Below are 20,871 nucleotides of genomic sequence, written 5' to 3'. Positions count from 1 at the left end.
TGAGACGGTAGGATAGCGATATGTTCACGAGATTATTAAGAGGAAAAACCAATGTCGAGCACTTTCTAAGATTAAGCGAAAGGCGAATGTTGTTTATCCAGGTTTCTATGATGCAGAGGTAGTTCTGTAGTCGATAATATAGGGAGCGAATATCACTGCCGGATGCAAAAAAAAAAAAAAAAAGAATCGCCGGACTATTTTCTCCTCTTTTGCCGAAAATATGATTCCGAAAGAAAGACCTACTTAGAGCAGCCCGCATTGCGTATGGGTCTTCCTCTCGCTTTTGGAGCAAGTACCCCCTTGGTGGGCACCGAAAGAACGTGTGTTCGAATGTGCATCAGTACGTCATTGCTACTGGGAGACTCTTGTGTTGAACACTTTTTCCTCATTATTAACTCTGGATTGCGTTATTTCCGTAATATAGCATATCTTCGTGAAAATTTGCATCACCACTATTCAAGAAAAGAAAACAACGGAAAAATAATTTATAATCGCTATTAAATAAATGTAGGTACTACAGATCATCAAGTTAGCAGGAAGCAAGAAATTTGTATTGCCACCTGCATTCTGGTGGGCGCAGTGTAAGAGACGAGGCAAGGACAACAGGGAAGAGGTGCGTGCGCTATCCCACCCACTCGATAGCCACGTCCCACCGCCATGTTCTTCAGGAGCCAGCTGTACTCATTAAGCGTCGTCAGTCCTCTTTGAAGACGCGTGACAATATTATGTCTCCATTGACAATCATGGTCAGCGCCCCTCCCTCGTGGATACGTGCGATAATTTTGGAGAAAGAAGAAGAATTTTTTGCAAACTGTGTCGCTTTACTTTCCTCAATATGAACGCAAATACGTTAGCTTGAAATATTAAAATAATACAGCCTGAAAATTAATATTAACGATTAGTACTTATCTAACATAATTTTTAAATTACGAAATTCTATTTAAGTATTCTTCCCTTTTTACCTGTACTGCAGCCCAATTTATGGCCGATCCCCAGTAGTGGGCTCAGCCATATCCGTAGGCACCAAACAAAACCGATTCACCGATTCTTCGCCGTTCCCCGAACATTTCAGATACCACTGGGCCAGTTTTCCCCTGCTCAGATGTCACGACTTTTGCAGTCCCTGCAGTCCTCATCCCGCAGTCCTGACGACACTGAACCTTTCGCATCTCAAGCCGACCGCGAGGGTGATAACAATTGCGAGTCCAGTTCATAAACCATAGAGAACACGGATTGGGATGCCTGGACGTGCAAACGTCGTGCCTTTCCGTGCTTCCAGATAACTACTATCTTTCATAAACTAAAAGAGCTAAAAGGCTAAAAGAGTCAAAACGACAACCGATCAACGGATTTTTTCCTAAGAGATAGCATTCTACATACGGCCCTTAATACTGCCGAAGTATCATCAACATAGGAACCTTAAAGTGCTGCAGTGGAACCGTCCTTCCAATTTTTTTTTTTTGCAGCCCCTGATTTGTTATATCTTTGTAAAGGACTTTCTCCCGGTTTGATTATTTTGCGAGAAACGTGGTTATCTACAGAAAAGAGTTTTCATTTAAAGTATTATCGTAGTTTTAGTAGTCTGGACCGCCTTTCTTGTAGAGGGGGTTTAGCACATTTAATCTCATCGAAAATTTGTCATAGAGCTAAAATTAGTCACCAGTCGTTCTCTACTGAAAGTGAGAGTCTAGCATTGGACGTGATGCTACCTGGATGTGCCCCAGTTTCGACTGTCAATGTTTCTTTTCCTACAGGAGCTATGAATACATGTTCTCTTGATGCCGCGGTTGCAGCATGCGGAAAGGATATAATCATAGCTAGTGATTTCAGTTCTCACCACCTATCATGGAGCTATCACTCCGATTATTGTGGCGAACGATTGTTAGATTGGGCTTCGTCAAATGACCTTAACTGTGTAAATTCAAGAACCTCAACTTATGCATCAGAAAAAGCGCGTTCGGTGCTAGACCTAACTTTTTCCAGTTCGGGTTGTGTCATTTTGCCCTGGTCTGCTATCACCTCGGCCACAAACAGCAGCCATCTTCCAAGAATTTTTGAATTCGTGTTGCAACTTAAATTGGTCAATAAGCATTTCCGCACCTATGTTAATTATAGCAAATTTCAAGATTCGTTGCGGTCAATTTTCAATAAGCAGGTAGCACTAAGTGACGAAGTAAAGGCACTTAATTTGGGTCACGTGATAAGTCACAATCGTGACAAATCCCGATTCAGTATGCAGTCAACTAAAGGCGGTACTTATTCCCCCTGGTGGAATCCTGACTGTGAACGCGAATATAGAAGAAGCAAAGCAGTGTGGAGAAAGTTGCCGTATAACCAATGTCCACGTAATTGGAATGATTATAGATTGGTCACAGCTACATTCAGGCAAACAGTTCACAAATTGAAAAAAAAATTATAACGCCAGACAGTACTTATCTATCATTATCATTATCTATCAGTCTAGTAATAAATACGCCCTATTTAGGTTTCTACAGCCTAAAAAGGTTATTTCAGCATCAACAAATGTAGAATTTGTTAGTTTAACTTCCACAGAATCGGTACAGTCACTGAAGGAGATGCAAAAACTTAAACAGTCGATTTACGGGACTTCTACACTATCATATGCCGGCACCTGAAAAAGCTGAGGAATTCACAGCAGACACATTAGAACAATCAGTGAAAGTGGTAAAGTCACTGCCAGCTTCATCTGCAGGTCCTGATGGCATAGCTACAGCAATTATAAAAATAATATTCAAATTCTCTCCCCAGGATTTGCTTAAATTTATATTTTTGTCCAATAATGCATGGTTTCATCCAGATTAGAAAGTTGCCAGAGCAATTCCGCTACTTAAAAAAGCAGGGCGATGGATATACAATGGATAAGCTTACACCTATTTATCTGACTTCATATCTTGTAAAGCTAATCGAGAGAGTGTTGTATGGTCACATCGAAAAGTGGATAGGCGACAACCAAATATTAAGTGACTCTCAAACAGGATTCAGCCCTGGGTGCTCAACTTGATGTAATCATGGTGACTTGGAGTCGAATTCAGCTCGCTCGCCGCAACAACCAGTACGCGGCATTAGTGACATTAGATATTGCAAAGGCGTATGACAGTGGCCAGCACACCATCTTGATCAACAGACTTGAAAGTGCAAATCTCCCACAGTATACAACTGCATGGATTCATAACTTCCTAAGCGGACGTACGTTTTATTGCTATCAAAACGGTGTTTCTTCTCAATGTTACAAACAGACAAGAGGTGTTCCTCAAGGCGCAGTGCTTCCCCCGTTATAGTTAACATATTTCTAATTCATAATCCGACACACATGATCTGCAGCTATACGTATACGCTGATGAGATCGCAATTTTCTTTGTCAAATCATATACATAGCCTTTATACATCATTGCAAATCAGATTGAAATGTGGTTTAAAGGAACACAAATGTTGCTAAAAACTTTTTGTGCGCAAACAAACAGAGACGAAGAATAGGGGCAACGCAAGGACGAGCGCTTTCTAACAACTGGTTTTATTTTTGAAGAACCACCTCCTTAAATACCCACAGACCTGCGCGATCTAGTCAACAGAGCACGCCTATAGCGCATATGATACCCGCAGGTCTGCGCGATCAAGTCAAGAGAGCACGTCAATAGTACATATAACACTTGTGATAAAAAGACGTGGACAAAAGCCACCCGGTCAACATAAAAACAGCAAGGTGCATAAAACAACCACTTACAATAAAATGCGTTAAAGATGTGATGCTAGAAGCGAATTTTCTTTATCCAACAATGAAACAGAAGGATGGCTGATGCATTTTTCTTTTTGTTTTTTAATCTAGTGTGCTTCCACAATTTCCCTAGCGGTTTGATTCCTATGCCTATACAAAATGTATGTGCTACTAAGACAAGGTGAGCAATCATGTTCTTGGCAATGCATTGCCAAATGCGTACTAGGGCGACCTTTCAGACTAGACAAGTGCTCCCTTAACCTCGTGTTAATGCATCTCGCAGTCTGCCCTACGTACACATGACCACACGTCATAGGAATCTGGTAAACAACGTTCTTGGCGCAATCAACAAATTGGTTCTTGCGCGGATGTTTAACACTACATTCTTTCTTTACATCATCCTTACTTTCGAACTTCTTTTAACTTAGAACACACGCTACCTATTCTGTTCTTTGCCGAAAATACCACTTTTACTGCATAACTACCAGCCACCTTTTTAAGTCTGTGTGAAAGGCCGTGCACATACGGAATCACTGAAACCTTGGAAGCTGCATCCTTCTGCCTTTGATTCTTTGTGCATTGTTCTTTATCCTTCTTAAGTTCTTTCATTAGTCTAGCGGACGACGCCAGCATCACAGCGAGCGGGTACCCAGCCTTTCTCAACCTATCAACTTGCTCAAAAAATGCAATCTTTACAGTGTGGTGACATGACTTCGACAATGCTGACCGGAAACAGGAAATGACTATCCCATTCTTCACAAGCCTAGAATGGTTTGAGGCATAGTTCATTAGCAGTTTTCCAGCTCGGGGTGAGAATGACCAACACACATGTTCCGGTAGGAATTTTAAGTTGACATCAAGAAACTGTAGCTTATTATCTACCGGTACTTCCGAAGAAAATGTTAAGTCCTTGCCCAGAGAATTGAAGGCTTCTACAACCCTATTCCTGAAAGCACCCTTGTCTACATGACACCTTAAAATCAAGTAGTCATCGACATATCTGTATACCTTACTTACTACACCTTCTAAATCTTTGGCCAACTCTCTGTCTATGCTCCCCAAAAAAATGCTACTTAGGATGGGAGCTACCTTTGACCCGATGCACACACCCCTTGCCTGTATATACGTTTCACCACAGAATCCTACATGTGTATTCGCTAAATAAATATGCAGAAGTTCAAGAAAGAATTCAATGGCCATGCCGCACGTATTGCGGAATGACACCTCGTCATTCTCATTTGTTATGCAATCTTTAACACTGCACATTAGGGGCCCATGCGGTAAGGAATAGTAAAGATCTTGAACATCTATGCTGAATCCACAGCTGCAGCTTGTACTATCTGATGCCAGACAATTCACAAGGCCTTCAGAGTTTTTCAATAAGTACGGATCCTGTACTTCTAGGGAATTCAACATTTTTTGCAGGAACTCCGCGACCAGAACCTGCCAACAACCTCGCTCGGACACAATTGGCCTAAACGGAATTTCTTGCTTGTGGGTTTTTGCCGTAAAAAATATCTCCAATTTCATTCCTTTTGAGTTCTTTACACGTGACGCAAGCTTATCTTGGTCACATTTTTTCAATAGCTCCACCGCTTTCTTTTTTACGTTTTCTACATTCACATCACATTTCTTAAAGCACTTGTTCACCGCTAGGAAAGCCTTTTCTAAGTAACAATCATTTGGTACAACAACCAGAAAGCCTTCCTTGTCTGCTTGAACAACACGCAGATTATTCTCAACCAAATACTTAGCAGTCCTATCAACATTGGGTCTGGATCTGTCGCTTACCGAAGCTTTGGCCACCACGTCCACACATTCCACCACACATCGTTCTTTTTCTTTCTCTGGTACACTCCTGGCAATGTCCCTTGTAAGTGCTAACCTGTCGACGATGTCGATCCTTGGTTCCACGCAGAACTTTGGCCCCAACTTGAGAACCTGTTGATGCCGTTCTTCCACCGTTGCACCCCCTAGTAATAGAAGGCGTCCCTCTGGCACTTCCCTTTTCTTCTTCTTCGGCAATTTTCGACGAACATCGTTCCATATAGCCTCAGTCACAATATTCGCCTGTCTGCACCAGTCCCGAAAAGCCTTCACGTTAAAAAGACCACCGGAAGCAGACGAACAAGCCACCTTTAGACATTCTTTGAAATGTCTAAAACCAAAAATAAAACCATTTGTTAGAAAGCGCTCATCCTTGTGTTGCCTCTATTCTTCGTCCCTGTTTGTTTGCGCACAAAAAGTTTTAAGATGAATCTGTTCCAACTAGGCCGACTCGCAGTTATGCTTCAGTTAATTTCTAGTTCTTCCGGCACTTTTTCTACTTGTCCGAACTATAGCTTAAACAACCCAGAAGTCCCCAGGTAATTTTCCTGTAGAAGCTATTATAACCATCACAAGTGTCAATCCGCGACGTAGTATTTCCAAGTTTACCTACTGCGACAGTAAGCATTTAATTCGAAAATATATTTTCTAATAACGATAAGCTGCTGCCTGTTAGATACCTAAAGGTTTGTTAGATGACCACCTTGAGAACCTCCGTATAAATGCAGTAATAGCCACATATGCTTCTGTAAGTCAAGAGAAGGCAGGAGTGGGCTTTTTTTCGGCATCATTAAATTGGTCTTACTCTTTTCGACAGCGCGACTTTACACCAGTATTTCAGGCTAAGTTACTAGCTATCATTCTAGCTCTACGAAAACTTCTCTTATCTATTTATTCAGTCGTAACCATAACCGACTCCTCATGTGTTTGTTCTGCTCTATCAGTGCCAACTTCATCTACCATTCTCCGATAATTTTATTTACCTATCCCCCAACATTTACGCCTCATCCGTTTGATATGGTTACCAGGACAGGACACATGGGACTCACTTTAAACGAGGCAGCAGATGCACTAGAGGTGGCGTCTCTTAAAGGCCCGGTACTGAGGATTATAAAGCCTTCGGCATACCATCCCAGCTGCAAGATTTAAAAATCTCGTATTCAGAGCATGCTAAATTATGTGTATTAAATAACACCGATTTTCAGCACGTTAGATTCCCTTGGCAGAGCAGCTGGTGTTAAACAAGAAAATTTGAAGTTTCTTTCACGAGAATGCGTTGTCAAATACCAGTGCTTAATTTTTATTCCCACAGGTATAGTTTGGCACTTTCCCCTCAATGTTTTTATTGCAACGAACCTGAAACTATGGAACATTTTTTCATAGAGTTTCGTAGGCTCTACGAGCACAGGCAACGATTTCTGGAAGGTACACTTCGCCATTTTGGATTGGCCATCATGCTTTCTATGATACTGTCTCTTGGGGCATCGGCACTAGGACACAGCAACAAGAACGTATATGGTGCAATATTTAATTTTGCAAGTGAAACAAGGAGACTGCCATATTAATTTTACCGTTTTACTTTCCTCAGTATGAACACAAAAATATTAACTTCGAATAATAAAATAATATAGCCTGAATAGTGATATTAACCATTAGTTATCATTTAATATTTTATACGGGCGGACGCTAAAGGTCGGCGCTGCAAAACATAACGAAAATAAAGTTGGGAGGTGCGTGCTCGCGGCGCAAGCATGGCACGCGCTAGTCCGTTCTAAGAGCCTGCGACGCTGGTCCTCTCGTTCTGGTGCTCCGCTGCAACCACTCTGTTCCCGACAATATCATTCTTAAATTACAATATCCTATTTAAGTATTCCCTTTTTTACCTACTGCCGCCCGATTCATGACCGATCCCCCGTAGTGGGTTGAGCCATATCCGCAGGCACCAAACCAAACCAAACCCACAATGTGTGTGTGCGAAGCGCACACGAACAAGGTCCTCGCACACGCGCCCCATGCGCTCAGACGGCTAGGACCTCGCGAAGAGCAAGACGACGCCGAGCACGGTATCGCTGCGCGCAAGCCGAGACGCCGAAACCTGAACCGAAACCACCAACGGCGCATCGTTAGCATCGTGTACTTCCCCGACATGGTTGCAACAGAGTAAGCAGTTTTTTCCTTTCGTCGGCCGGCCGCTTTTCCTCGATTTTCCGGCTCAAAGGCATCATCCGAGGGCCGCAGTTTTCATTTCCATTCATCGCGGCACTCATTTACGCCAGCAGACAGACATTTCGGCGGAAGCGCCTGCAAGCAAAGGCTTCTCTTTCTATTGTGTCCCAGCCTCACTGCGTGAACGGAAGCTCGCGGTGGTTGGTTGAGCGTGCTCTATTGTAATGCGGTGTTCCAAACAACATGGCTTCCTGTTGTGGTAGGCGGCTAGAACGCTGCGGCTAGGGGTTCGTTTTCCCAGTTAGCAGCGGCTGTTGCGGGATCGCATGCCCGCAGTGTCGGCGTTCACTGCTGCAGTGAGAAGGTGGGTGAGTCCTTTTCCATTTCACGAGCTCTTTGCAGAGATATAGTGCGCCGACGGCTGGTGCAGCGAAACGATCGGTGGACGCGCTACCTGCGACCACTGCCGCGTACTTTCCAGTGCAACATGTTTACATTTTCGTCATTTACGCTAGCGTTGACGTATCGAGCGTCGGCTTTCAAATCCCAGCTCGTCGTGACGCATTCAAACGTGTGAGGAAAGAACAGAGTACCGTTCAGTTGACTTGTAGGTCGTATTCGGGGTATGCGTCGTTGCGGTGCACAGGCACGGTCGCGTCATGGTTCGATTGCTCGCGGTCAGTGGTTCTTGCCCAAAAATCGACGATTGGGTCATTTTTAGAGCGTCTGCTTGTACTGCGAAAAAAAGCAGCAATACTCTTGTGCATGGCTGTCCGAAGTCCATGCACGGGACCGTGTTGAGATTTCCCGAAATTTTTTGTGAAGTTAAGTGCTTTTGTTGATAGGGTGACCAACGATTGGTCACTCCCATGACCGACTAGATCGACGCTTCAACTGTAGTCCTAAGGGGAGCGTTTAATGGTTGCGAATGCGCACAAAACAAATATCTAAATGTCACTGCTTAGTGTACGAGAGGGTTTGAGAGCTTCTGTATTGTCGTAGACGGGTGCTTTCCGCTGACCCGTGGCTGCAGTCGAAATCCCACGCATAAACGAGTATGGGCAGCGTTCTCCGTGTGGAGTTAAAGCTTTCATGTTTTGAAGTTGCTGAGGTTTCTGGGACACCGTAACGGGCTCTTGCAGCTGTTGTAAGGACATCCGAGTATTTTTACGATCTTTTCCCCTTTTAGGTCGCTTTCAATTGTGGACTTGCAATATTAAATACCTGACTATATATGTACTGCACATAAGGGTCTTTTGTGTCAGGACAAAGTTGTGCTAGCTTTGCAATAAGTGCAATGCAGCGATATCAATGGCAAGAGCAAATCTGCTGTTAAATGTTGGTGTGTGCAGCTACAATGTGACAGCCACATGTGAAAAGCTACCTGTCATCTGGGAGAAGCTGTGTTTTCGTATTGCAGCACCTCTTTGTCTTGTGTGTCATGAGGCATCTGTTAGTAGCAGACAATGAATTGTAGACTGACAGTGATCCCAAGTCATCATTTTCAAAGTAGGATCATTGTCGTAGACTGACTGTGATGCTCTTTTTTGAAGATGGGCAGTTTTCCAGGGCTGGTACATTGTTATGACTGCTGCTGAATGTTGCCCTGTTCTAAACTTGAAATTATCATTTCACTGTACGGCCACAAGACTTTCCTTGTGCCATCAGGCAACATCATTGAGCAGACTTCTTGTTGCGAAAGCCAATGCCTGTGCTGTTAAGCCACATCAGTCATTGAATTTATCGTACCAGTGCCTTCACTAAATTAATGGGGAGGCTGTGATGACTAGAATTCAGCGTCACAGCAGACAACTGACCGCTGTTCACTTCCTGCACTGTTTTCTTGTGAATCATGATGGAGCATTGCCTTCATAAAACAACCTAATTGAGATTTGTATAAATATTACACCAGCTGCAATCCACTGCAGGTTTTCCATCTGTAATTATGGGCTGGTGTGCATGTGTGTCCACGTGACCGTTATTGCATACTGTGTTGGATATATGGTAGAGTAGATAAAAATAGGGGCCTTTAGGCATTGCACACCCACAGTTAGGAGACGTAAACTGCCAGGTGTACAAAGTAATGCAAAAATGTATAGAAAAGAATGCAAGCAGAGCATGCGGTGTTGTATAGGCAAAGATGCTTGAGTGCGTTATTTCTGAAACTACCCAATGAAATGGAATGAAGTGAAAGTAGTTCTTTGATTATGTCGGTCCAAGTGTGGTCATCAGGTTACTATGCACCATTACATTATTGGCGCTTTTCATTGACTGTCGCTGTCTCTTTTTGCTCAATTTCCAGGATGGCAACAAGTGCCGACCGTCCAGTCCGTCAAAGGTAGTAGTGACAGTGGGTGCGCGTGTGTGTGTGGTGCGCGAGTGGTCGTGTGCCAATGGCTGTGGAACTGGGCCTGCGGGTGGTTCGTGGGCCCGACTGGAAGTGGGCGAACCAGGATGGTGGCGAGGGACATGTGGGCACCCTCGTGGAGATTGGCGAACCTGGGAGTACGTCTTCACCAGATCGCACTGTGGTGGTGCAGTGGGACTCGGGCTCCCGTACCAACTACCGCGTCGGCTACCAGGGCGCATACGACCTACGCGTCTTCGACAATGCCCCAGCCGGTGAGTTGCGTAGCCATCATGATAAAGCTTTCACATGTACAGCCTAAAATTACATATGTGACTGCGAGTGCCAAGATTATTTCGCACCACGTTTGGTCGTCGAATCGCCAAGCCAGGTCATCTTCACTGGATGTCACAATTTAGCTGGTATACATTTGTGAATAATGCAGGTAAGTACTTCTAAAGCTTGTGCTGCAAGAGGAAATGTCATTTGTAGCTAATTATGTTCACTACAACCTGTGTCAGTGTAGTATGCTGTACTAGACGGTGCAGAAAAAAAGATTGCACTGTTGGGTTAGGAGGGATAATAGTCTGAAACCTGAAAAAGAAAGTCATGGTCCTCATTTGGTATTTTCTGCCCCCTTTTTATTTTGTTCAATTTCTGGAATTTTGTATTTTCATTCCTGTATTTTTCAAGTTCTGTATCTGACAATGCTGTCAACAAATAGTGATATATCTAGCTGGAAATATGAGTGACACTTTTGCAATATAGAGAAATCTTAATTTAAAAGAAAAATTGTTGAGCAAGTGCTAAGGCAAAAATAAATAAATACAAATTACTTGTTGGCGTGTGAAATGCTTCACTGCTGCGCTTTTATGGAGAATGTCCGCTGCTTACCAAGTGGACCATTAAGGGAACTGGGTGAAAATGACATTTTATAGAGATGACATTCGATCTCTCTTCGTCACAGGGATATCTGAAAAACATCATACAGTACCTCCTTTCGTGGTCTTGAACCAGTGGGCATGACACTTTTCTGTACCATATCATGCATCAAACTCACCTGTCTGCTCTAAGCACTGTTATTAGCAAAACCTGATGACTTCTGAAGCTGTCTTTCTGTGGGCGATATATTATTGCACAGCTCTTCTTGACATTGCATTTCCTCTTGGCAGCACATCCGCTAGAAACCAAGAGGAATTCATGCTGTCAGCTGTAGTATCACATTAAGTTGTGGAAGTCTGCAGCTGTTTCCTGACGTAGGGAGTGAGATCTGTCATATCACGCAGCTGTTCTCATTGGTAATTATCCGCATGTGTCGACAGGGTGAGATTTGCGATATCAGTTCTATGTATATATATATTTTATTCTCCTGGGTTGCTATGTGGCACGATTTTGGGATGAAATTATAAACATGGAGGTCTGTTTCAAGCAGATATTGCAAGAGTGAGTTATAGAATGCATTGTCCATGAGCCATCGTTCATAGTCTTCAGGTTGGGCACTTCTCAACTTATCAGTTATATTTATGCGGCTGTTTCAACCACCATATCAGCCGGCAAAATTTCTGAAAGTGGTTCTTTTTATAAGGAAAGAAGTTTTAATGCATTTTTAAAATTGCCGTACTCCAGACCAGTGTTTCGCAACCTGTGGTCTGTGGATCATAGTTTCCTAGAAAAAATTACTAGAGCGAGCTGGGGCGCTAGTACGCTGCAAGTAGGGTGGTTCAGCCATCTTGAGAATGACAGATTTGCCTAAATTTCGTGGTTCATGCTTCTTATGGCTTTGCGGCATTGCAAATTAATCATTTGGAACAAGATACTGCATTATGAAAGCAACAATTTGCACTTATTATGCATGTGTGCAGGAACTTATTGCTTTTGTGCACTTAGGAAATGTTGATTTTTGGTAATACAAAAGCAAGCATATTGCAATAGATAATGTCGCAAGAATGTCTGAAGCAACAGGCATGAAGGTTAGGCAAATCCAAGTACTACCCATTATTCTTATGGTCGCGGAACGACCACAATGCCAGAGTTCTCTCAGGTGATTTTTGTAGGAAACTCCGCTGTAGACCAAGCCAATAGTCATGAAGGAATATCAAGGTGAGCGGCTGTCATTGGGAGTGCTGCAAGATTTGCCAGCAATAGAAACTGTATAGAAAAAGCAATGGAAGGCATTTAGAGGAGAATTTTCGGTGACCAATCTTTGTGCAGCCGAACTTTCACATTCGATCACTTTAAATAGAAAACATTAAGTGAACATCATATTGAGTCGGGCGTCAAAATTTTGGTTGTCTTCACTTGATTCAAATGCGACCACGGTCATTACCAGTGTGCAACATCATCTTTTTATAGGTTACAGACTGCGTAATGTGTGAAGCGCCGATTATGTAAACCTGGTGGTTGCTATGAATGTCTTTAGTTTAGTTAGAGCCTTAGCTTGGTGGCTGTTTAGAGCATGCTTTTGTGTAAATCTATAAAGTACCTGAGGGGGCATCTTGCATATATTGGCAGTGCATCAGAAAGTGTGCTTCAACTTTTAGTGACAGCGAAATGTTTTAGTAACCTTGTCCAAGATGTCTTCAATTTTACTCGACACCTTGGGGATAGCCAAGGAAGAGGGGAAGTTCTTGGAGATGTCGATTTGTACAAGCATTGGCGAATAGTAGTATATATAATTTTATTACTGTAGATGACAATCTGGATGCCTTCTATCACTTCTGTACTCATTTCCACAGATTGCAACTTCAAAAAGGTTTCACTCCAAGATACTATAGCTTTCTGAATTAGCTTTTTAAAAAAGTTGTTGATCACTACAGGCGAACAGCACATAAATCGGATATTGTGAGATTTTTGCGCCGTTCACCTGTAATTTTTTACTAGAATTTTAAGTGCATATGCCTGCAAAGCTAGCAGTAGCCTTCTTTGGATCAAACCTTCAGTCAATGACTAGTTAATTATTGCCTGTGGGTTTGAGTGCAGAATTGTGGTGTGACGTAGGGCTTCAAAACTGTGCAGCTCAGGTAATTAAGTTTTGCTGATGAGGGCATGAGAGAAGCAGTACAAGTGTAGACTGAGTGGATGGATGGTACAAGAGCACTGAGAGGGAAAAACCTGTTGATAGCCCCCCAAGTGAGAGAATGAAAATAAAAGATGTGAACAATTTGTCCTAGCCACTATGTATATGTTACTGATAGTAGAATCCAGTTTTGACTTGCCACCTAATGCTTGGCTTAACTTTTAAATGAGATAGTTGGGTGAGTTTCGAACTCCCAGTGTGAGTTAGCAAGGAATTGAATGCTCAATAAACTGTTTCTGCTATTGACTACAGATATTGAGAGATCTGGACTATGGTGTTGATTTTTAACAAGTACCCGACCACTTTCATAATAATCGTGTTAGCACTAAATGAACTATCTCAGGTTGTTCTTTCCTGATATATATTGTTGCCCACTGGTAGTATTATTGAGCTTGTCAGTGTTTTCTGCACCACTGTAGCCATAAACAAACACAAGCTGAAGACAAGATGAAGGCTGCTTACGTCCCATGACTGAATATTTGATGCTGAGGCTAGCTTTTTTACCCATCACTTATAACTGAAAATCTGATGCTGAGCCTGCTTACTTAATCTGAACATCTAGTTTAGTGAGTTGGAGCACTGCAGCAATGGAAATAGGGCGTGATAAAATTGTTCGCTGCTGGGTACTGCAGTTTCAAACATCGATTATGGTAACCAAAAATGTGTGTGCCTAATTAGTGATAAATTTTGAGAGTCGACAACAAATGTTGACGAAATCTTTTTTTCCAGATTTACGTCAACACTATCAAACAAAACCTGTGAGTCAGCCTTGAGTTGTTGCAACATCTGCAGATATGGAGATAGGCCAAGGCCTTTCTAACATGGTGCTTCCAGACAGTATTTATCCAAACAGAGGCTGATAAAGCTGGGAAAGCATTTTGGGTGTTATCATCACTTGTAAACAACCATTATCTTGTTGCTTGCACACGTGCTCCTGCTTTGCCTCTGCAAAGCCACGCCCGTGTTACCTTGTGGTAGTTCCTGAATGGGATTTACCAATACTCTAGCTATACTTGCAGTTTCTGTTTAACTTGCGAGAAAGCTTTATTGATGGCCAGAAGAGGCTGGGGCGTTTAAGATGACAAATTTATCTGTAAAATACGTAGTTGAAGGGGAGTTTTCGGTTGCGACTATTTCTAGGCAATTTGCGCTTGATCCCTCTTCTTCCTTTTCTTTACGCCATCATTTCTTCTGGCGTAAATTTGTTTATTACTTTCTGTATTTAACAATATCATGTTTAATAAGCATGTAAGATAGCATAGTGAAAATATCTGTTATAAGCTTTCAACAGCAGAGCATTCTATAAGCATTAAGACATGTATGGAGATAATAATAAGGAGACATGAAAAGAATGGAAGGTCACATCAATAAAATGCCTTGAGTGCATGCTTTAACTTTTTAAAAGAAAGGCACTGATATTATTAAATGAAGTAGAGTGTTCCAGAAGCTCTACCAAATGCTTCACATAGCCCTTTGATGTGGCTCCTTTTCATAGGACTATGCTATATTGTAAATGGTGCAGACTCTGCTTTTTAACCTTGCCCAAAGAATCTGCTAACATTTACATTATTTGCTAGAAATGCTGGGTATTTATACTGAATTTCTGCTTTATTTAATGTGATGAGCAACAGTAGCTACTATTCATAAACTTTGCCCCATTCAAAAGGAATGGAGACTCCATGAGTTAATGAGTCGGCTTGTAGGTGCGACGCCCATGCACATTGTTTGCACAGTGCTACGTTGTTTGACGTAGACCAGAGGAAACGCCATCGTGTCTGCTGTGGGCTTTCCCCAAACACACTTATCGTAGCAGGGAACGCCCAGATAGGAAGTGCCGCTACGATATGCGATGCCTCACCCCGCCTCCCTCTCCCGCCCCCGCAGTTCGGCTTGGCAAACACTTCCTCATCTCGCGCTATGCACTTGATCGTGTTCCCTTCACTTGCACGCCACAGTGTTCTTGCCTGTAAAGCCTTGGAGACAAACGTAGGTGCATTCTGCTGATTTAGGTTAGGTTAGGTTAGGTTAGGTATAACGAAGCCAGGGAAAGCATAGAGGAAATTAACATTCCTTTTTTATTGAAATGTCAAAGTATTGCTAAGGGAAATTAAAGTAAGCCCACTTCTGAATCCACTTCATTCGCATTACACACGCAGTGCTCTATCATCGAGCTGCCATCATGGCCATCCTCCCACACGCTCTCTAGGTGTTTGCATATATGTCTCTTGGAGTGTTAGCCAGTGCTTGCCACAGCCAATCGTGGTAGATATGGAAATTCTTTTTTTCTATCCTTTCATTGCTAAACTTGTAGCCTTTCTAAATTATTTTTATAACTTCCTTTTCTTTTATGAATGGGTGTGGGACAAGTGCTGTCACTTGGAAGTGTGGTTTCACTTATCCCTCAATGACCTATAGTGCGGAACAAAAAGCACTCTGGATATATTTTTCTTAGTCTCAGCAGCTTGTGCTGTGAATGGCTTAATTTTATGTCCTTTGCAAATTGTTTACACATAACTGGAATTTGGGAAAGTGCTGCACATTTCTGGTACTTCTTGGGACATTCTTCCTGAATGCACGTTGTGTCGCAATTTCTCAATCAAGCAACTCCAAAAGTGTGCACAACGTTAAGCTTTGGCTCCTGCACTAAGGGGGTGTGAGATGTCGTATGTGTTTTCTTGTTTATGTATGTAACATGCTACATGTGAAGTATGGTGGACGAGTGGTGTTTGTCGAGTGCTGTTCTACCACGACAAATCTGATTATTAAGATTAGCACTTATGGACATCGCAGTAATGCACAAATTTGGGAATTGTTGGGAACGGGCATAGTTTCTTTAACTCCCAGCACGAAAGGGCCAGATGCTTTCTCTGTGCAGAGCATGGGTGTGACGTTGCTACATTTTCCTTTTTCTATCCTAGTGCAGTTTTTATCTGCAACACATTATTGTACAGGCATTGCCTCAGGGATAGGTGGGATACACCTTTATTCATTCAAACCTCGGCTCCAATTCTCTACTGCCTCTCTGTGCAGGTGTGAAACACCCAAACATCATATGTGACGCTTGTGTCAAGCGGGGCATCAGTGGGACCCGGTGGAAATGCACACGTTGCTATGATTTCGACTTGTGCAACCAGTGCTACATGGCGGACAAGCATGACCTCACCCACACGTTTGTTCGCTACGACACTGCTGGCTCCGCGGGGTGAGTCCGAGTCCCATGTATTTGACAACTACAGAAAGCTGAACAAGTTCCTATGCTATGGTTCTGTTCTTGCTCTTCTTGTGTCCGCGTCCGCATTTTCTGTGCCTGTCGTCTCAAGCCACAAATACCTCTGCATGCACTGGCAACAACCTTGCTTCCAGATGTGCAGGTGGTCTCATTGTGGTAGGCCAAAGGATGCAGACTGGTATGAATTTCACAGTGGGAGGAACCTCAGGCTTGTGTGAACAGATGACTTGCCATCATCTTGCTGCTCTGCTAACTTGTAAGGGGTCGGGACCTCGTCAAGCTGTTCTAGCATTCAGTCCCGTACTCCTCCTTTTCAATGGAAATAAATATGATTGATTTATTTTGGCAAAAGGTCTTGTCATTGTTCCCTCAGTTGATAAGCCCACACAGCCCTTTGACTGAGGTCATGCGGATGAGGAGAGGACAGCATACACAGCACTATTAGGTGGCTTTGTAGGGAATGGGTAAAGCTTTACAGAAAGGTCATGTTGAAGGCTTGTAAAGAATAACTGTCTTTCCCAAAGGCGAAAGTGTACTTGAGAACTTGCATGCCTGAAGCCAAGGTACAGCAGCCATATTCACAGACGGGAGCACCCCATTTTGGTAGCCTGTTGACATTGCGGGATTTAGGCAAAGCAAGGTCTAGTGAGTGTTTGCCAGTGCAAGGTACAAATAAGATGACAGTTTAGAAGATAGTTAACCTAAATTGCTTTTAAGAATGAGTTGAGGTATTCATCATCATCAGCCTATTTTATGTCCACTGCAGGGCGGAGGCCGCTCCCTGCGATCTCCAGTTACCTCTGTCCTGCGCAAACCAATTCGAACTTGCACCTGCAAATTTCCTAATTTCATCACCCCACCCAGTGTTCTCTTGTCCTCTGCTGCACTTTCCTTTACTTGGCACCCTTCCTGTAACCCTAATGGTCCACCGGTTATCTAACCTACGCATTACATGGCCTGCCCAGCTCCATTTTTTTCTCTTAATGTCAATTAAAATATTGGCTATCCCCATTTTCTCTCTGATCCATACCGCTCTCTTCCTTTCTCTTATTGCTATGCCTATCATTCTTCGTTCCATCGCTCTTTCCACGGTCCTTAACTTGTTCTCAAGCTTCTTTGTCAGTCTCTAAGCTTCTGCCCCATATGTTATCACCAGTAGAATGCATTGATTGTACACCTTTCTTTTCAATGATAGTGGTAAGCTTCCAGTCAGGATCTGACAACGTCTACCGTAAGCACTCCAACCCATTTTTATTCTTCTGTAAATTTCCTTCTCATAATCAGGGGCCCCTGAGAGTAATTGACCTAGGTAAATGTACTCCTTCAGACTCCAGAGGCTGACTGGCAATCCTGAACTCTTGTTCCCTTCCTGGGCTATTGATCATTATCTTTGTCCTCTGCATATTCATCTTCAACCCCACTCTTACACTCTCTCTGTTAAAGTCCTCAATTATTTGTTGTAACTTGTCCCTAGTGTTGCTGAACAGGACAATGTCATCTGCATACCAAAGGTTGCTGAGATATTTGCCGTAGATCCTCACTCCTAAGCCTTCCCAGTTTAATAGCTTGAATACTTCTTCCAAGCATGCAGTGAATAGCATTGGAGAGATTGTGTCTCCTTGCCTGACTCCTTTCTTTATAGGTATCTTTCTACTTTTCTTGTGGAGCATCAAGGTAGCTTGGTATTAAGTTCAGTGTGAATGCTTTCAGTTACCCACACGACATTCTGCCACAAGTCTTAGAGTGAATAACCTGAATATATAATCATAGTATAAACATTCTACTCCTGGCAAAAAGCCTCATATGACAGATATGACGCATATTAATAATCTTGTATGATCAATGAAGTTGCCCATGAAACATATCTTGCTGCAGTGGAATCATATTAATTACTTTCATGGCCAGGAAATTAATGTAGCTAACTTTTCCTTGGGTCAGGTGTGACAGTACGAACTGTCCCCTCATGTCTCCATACTTGACACTAGAAATTTATAACTGTAGTTAGCTTCTGGTCTATGCAGCTTTGTCAGACATTGCAGCGACAATTTGGAAAGATGGAGATTACATTGCGTGCCACTGTGACATCACTTTCAATGGATAACATGACTCCTGCTAATTTTTAAACTTCTCTTTGGGAAACGTAGAGGTATCTGAAAGAAAAAAAAATTATTTGTGGACTTGGAGGCATAAGGATAATTAACTGTAGCAGCACCAAGCATATTCTGTTGTAAATATAGCTCGCAAAGATTTTGTAATCCTCAGGAAAACTCTTTTTCTGCAGAGAAGTTTGTCTTGCTGAGAAAACAATGCAATTAGAAATCAAGTCTTAAGGAAGATTTTTCTTTATAGGAATCAAGGACATGAGAGGGGGTTAACACTACACATGTAATTGACCCATTGGAATGGTTTCCTGAAGCGCATATGGAGCACTGGGAAGGAATTCTTATGTTCCCCCAAACAGAGATCAAGGCTTTTCCTATGTGCTCGCTCGCTCATATTGCTCATGATAAAGGCTCTTAAATTTCAGCGTCTTCCATAAGCACTTTGACATTTAGGTGCCCGAGAACCCCCGTGACTCTTAGGCTAGTAAAAAAAAAAAAAATATAATAAAAAAAAAAAAGAGAACTGGTGGTCAGCTGTGATTAATGACCATGGTTCAAAGATCTAATTAGTTTTATTTTGACATTTTCTTACCCCTTGGAGGCTCTGTATCGCTCACTTAGCAATACTTCAGGGTATTGCAAAGTCACAAAATATCTGTTTAACATAAACAATGTAACTCTTATTTTGAGAATATTGAAAGAATCACATTGATAAGCTTCACACCGATAGCTCATCAAAGCAGTGAGTATAATACAGTACTTCCAATGATTGATTCATTATTATCTTAATATGCTTTTGGTAGTCGGTCCCTTGAAAATCTGCAAATGATTTAGTTCAAAGGTTGCACCAGCAAAGTATGATGTTGGACTAGTCGACACATAGCTGTCAATGTTTGTGGCACAATGCTTGTGGCTGAAATGGACAGAAAGAGTGCCAGTCAGGCAGAAGGAGCACCAGATGTGGGGTCTTGTTTTTCTCTTCTTCTTTTTTTTTCTAACCTTTCGCACCATAAGCATCTATTGCATCAGCAAGCATGCTGCCATTACTTTCTTTATTTCCTCTTGAAAATGAATAATGTATGTAGTGGATCCTTGGCAAAGTATTAAAGAGTGGCACAAGTGCAAAATTAAATAAAGTGCCCATGAAAGAAGGCTTCTTTTTTTCTTTCTTTCAGTTTTTTTTTCTTTGCGGGAGTTGGTGTCTTTTTATTGTGGAGTCGTCACTTCGCTTTATAAAATTTCACATTTTCCTGCACAGCTGCTGTGTCAGCACATGCTGCAGATCAGTGCACTGACAACGAGGGACGAGGAAGTTCGTTTGTTTTGGTTGCTGTAGGAATGAAAGGCGAGAGGGCACTTGGTTTATTGCACAACTACTTGCAACCCATACCGGTGGGAGTAAAGAGGAAGGGAAGCACCCCCCTCTCAGGCATCTCCTCGTTCCACCACTCACGCGCAGGTTCCTGATCCAGCTATCAGTGCCTGTTCTTTGCATACTTCACACACTGCGTTCCGTCACTTGCTATCGTTGCTGGTTGTCCCCTCCAGGAGAGAACTGTGTACGAGCTTGAGTAACTTGAATGAAGTACACGGCCTTTGCTGGTTTCCTAAAGCTAGGTAAACGACAGTTGGGTCTTTATTTATTTATTTTTTCATTGCTTGCTATATTTGTGGAGTTAAAGTCGGTGTTTAATTTTAAGTGGAAGCATAATCGAGGGCATTGGAGCGACGAGTGATCAGCAGATTTGCAGGCATAATGTGGGTCCAGTTTGGAGGCTGATGACAAGGGCAATTGGAGATATCTGTGAGAGGCGTTTGTCTCCCAGTGGACTTAAAGTAGGCTGATAACGGCAGTAAAATATTGTGCAGTAAGGTGTTCTGAAGTTACTAGTTTTGCATTTATTCCCTAGTTTAACAAGCTGTTGGATTTGCTTCTACAGTAATGCAGACTGATTAAGGTTAGTAATGTCAGTGCTTTGTATATTATATTGTGGCTAGTAATGAAAATCGTTGCTATTAGTGACACTTTATTGTGTATAGCTTGTCAGTTCAGTTGTGCTTTATTTTATTTGTCAATTGAAATCTATTTTTAATTTCTTTCAAGCTTAGGCAAAAAAAATGAGAAGTGTTTGTGTTCAGTGCTTGACCCAGTGTATAGGTTTTTACTAACTCATGGTGACACAAGCAAAAGTACTCAGTCCTAGCATGGTGCCTGTGCTTAAAATGCAAGCCACGTTTTTATATTCAGTTTAGAGAACTTGTGTAAATTGTTAGTTAACTTATTGGTGCTTCTGTTCAGGCTGAATGAGTTGTTTGCTTATATAAAACTAACAGACCATTTGAAAAGCCAATCCGTACTTCACATGATATGATAATGCAGAAATTTTCCTT

General features: G+C 42.4%; 1 protein-coding gene across 1 annotated transcript in view; it reads left to right on the top strand.

The window, feature by feature from the left end:
* The first annotated feature begins 7,844 nt into the window (after nucleotides 1-7,844).
* The window catches only part of mib2 (E3 ubiquitin-protein ligase mind bomb 2), a 70,800-nt gene continuing 57,773 nt past the window's right edge, over nucleotides 7,845-20,871 (top strand). Inside the window, exons 1-3 of the mRNA XM_055061938.2 lie at nucleotides 7,845-8,090; nucleotides 10,029-10,348; nucleotides 16,180-16,351. Coding sequence (XP_054917913.1) covers nucleotides 10,120-10,348; nucleotides 16,180-16,351 — 401 coding nt within the window. The 5' untranslated portion in view covers nucleotides 7,845-8,090; nucleotides 10,029-10,119. The remainder of the gene's footprint in view (nucleotides 8,091-10,028; nucleotides 10,349-16,179; nucleotides 16,352-20,871) is intronic.

Source organism: Dermacentor andersoni, chromosome 3 (genome assembly GCF_023375885.2).
Source record: "Dermacentor andersoni chromosome 3, qqDerAnde1_hic_scaffold, whole genome shotgun sequence".
NCBI lineage: Eukaryota > Metazoa > Arthropoda > Arachnida > Ixodida > Ixodidae > Dermacentor > Dermacentor andersoni.
Note: the sequence above shows the minus strand (reverse complement) of the source record. Positions and strands in the feature narration are given on the sequence as shown.